The following is a 1,525-nucleotide window of genomic DNA, read 5'->3' on the forward strand; positions in this document are numbered from 1 at the left end:
TCAATTCGGAAGCCGCGGATTTTAACCTGTTGGTCAGTACGTCCTAGGAAGACAAGATTACCATCAGGCAAATAACGAGCTAGATCACCGGTGCGGTACATGCGTGCCGATGGTTTGTCACTGAATGAATCAGGTAAAAATCGTTCCGCGGTAAGCTCAGGTCGATTTAAATAGCCGCGAGCCACACCAGCACCACTTATATATATTTCTCCTTCGGCTCCCAATGGCACTGGCTCACCATGAGCATCCAATAAGTAAATCTGTATGTTAGACAGCGGACGACCGATTGGGATCAAATGATTTTGGAAATCTAACGGACACGACCAGGTGGTTGCGCACATAGTCACTTCGGTTGGTCCGTAGGCATTAAAAATGACTGTTTTAGAAATGGCACTTTGTAAAAGGGATAGCGGAGGTGTTTCACCGCCCAAAATAAGTGCTTGCAAGACCTTTAAGTCTGCAGTGTTTGTTGTATTTCGGATTAGAGCTGGTGGTAAATATGCATGAGTAACATTTCTGGTTCTAAGATATTTAAGCAAAGAGGTGTCCGTTCGGCGTATTTCATCATTTGGCAGGCAAAGGCAGGCTCCATTTGTTAGAGCCATTACAATTTCTTGTAAGCTGACATCAAAAGATATGGATGCAAACAGCAGAATTCGACTGTTAACAGTTACTCCGAAAAGCGAAGATTGAGCATGAGCTAAATTAAAAACATTTTTATGCTCTACCATTACTCCTTTCGGTATGCCAGTTGAGCCAGATGTGTATATCACATAGGCTAGATGCGAAGGAGTGAGTCCGAGTGTGGTCGGGTCAGGATTATCGGTTGAAAGGTCATTGGACATAGTCTGATCTAAGTCCACAATCGGAATGTGATGAGTGCCAAGTGCTTTCTGGCCAGTGCAATCTGCCAAAAGAAACAAAGGCTCGGAATCCTGTAGAATATTGGTTAGACGTTGACTGGAATAAGCTGGATCGAGAGGTACATAGGCAGCACCGGACTTTAAAATTCCTAAAAGAGCTATGAGCATTTTTGAATTTCGTTTAATGCATAGTGCGATCCGATCATCTGGCCTAACACCTTTTGCAATCAGATAGTGCGCTATTTGGTTTGACTGCGTATTGAGTTCTTCGTAGCTCAATGTTTCTAACTCACATTCCACTGCAATTGCATGTCCATCGTGAGCTACCTGCATCTCGAATAATTCATGAAGACAACAGACAGGTGGATAATTGACTGTCGTTTGATTCCAATTATGCAATAGCATTTCTCGTTCTTCGCTTGGCATCACTATCAATGTTCGCACCGATTTCTCTGGTGTGTGTGTTAATGCATCGGAAAGTGAGATGAGAGCCTGTTGCATATAACCACAAACTCTTGCTGCTGATATTGATGACATCACTTGTGCTGTTAAACTCAATGAATTGTCATCATCGTCCACTGACAAAGTTAATGGGTAATTTGTTCGCCCTTCACTACTGATAACTCTCATGCCAGAAATCGATACAGTGGATCTGCTGGTGT

The 1,525-nt window shown here is 43.1% G+C and overlaps 1 protein-coding gene across 1 annotated transcript; it reads right to left on the reverse strand.

Annotated features, from left to right (window-relative positions):
• Nucleotides 1-61: 61 nt before the first annotated feature.
• LOC116350201 (tyrocidine synthase 1-like) lies at nt 62-1,493 on the reverse strand (the record flags this gene model as incomplete). Its single annotated transcript, XM_031781942.1, has 1 exon — nt 62-1,493. A coding segment is annotated over exon 1 (1,432 nt), but the record flags the coding sequence as incomplete, so codon positions are not given.
• Between the last annotated feature and the right edge of the window lie 32 nt (nt 1,494-1,525).

This window comes from Contarinia nasturtii, unplaced genomic scaffold (assembly GCF_009176525.2).
Source record: "Contarinia nasturtii isolate CC-2019 unplaced genomic scaffold, AAFC_CNas_1.1 Cnas_scaffold_3861, whole genome shotgun sequence".
Classification (NCBI taxonomy): domain Eukaryota; kingdom Metazoa; phylum Arthropoda; class Insecta; order Diptera; family Cecidomyiidae; genus Contarinia; species Contarinia nasturtii.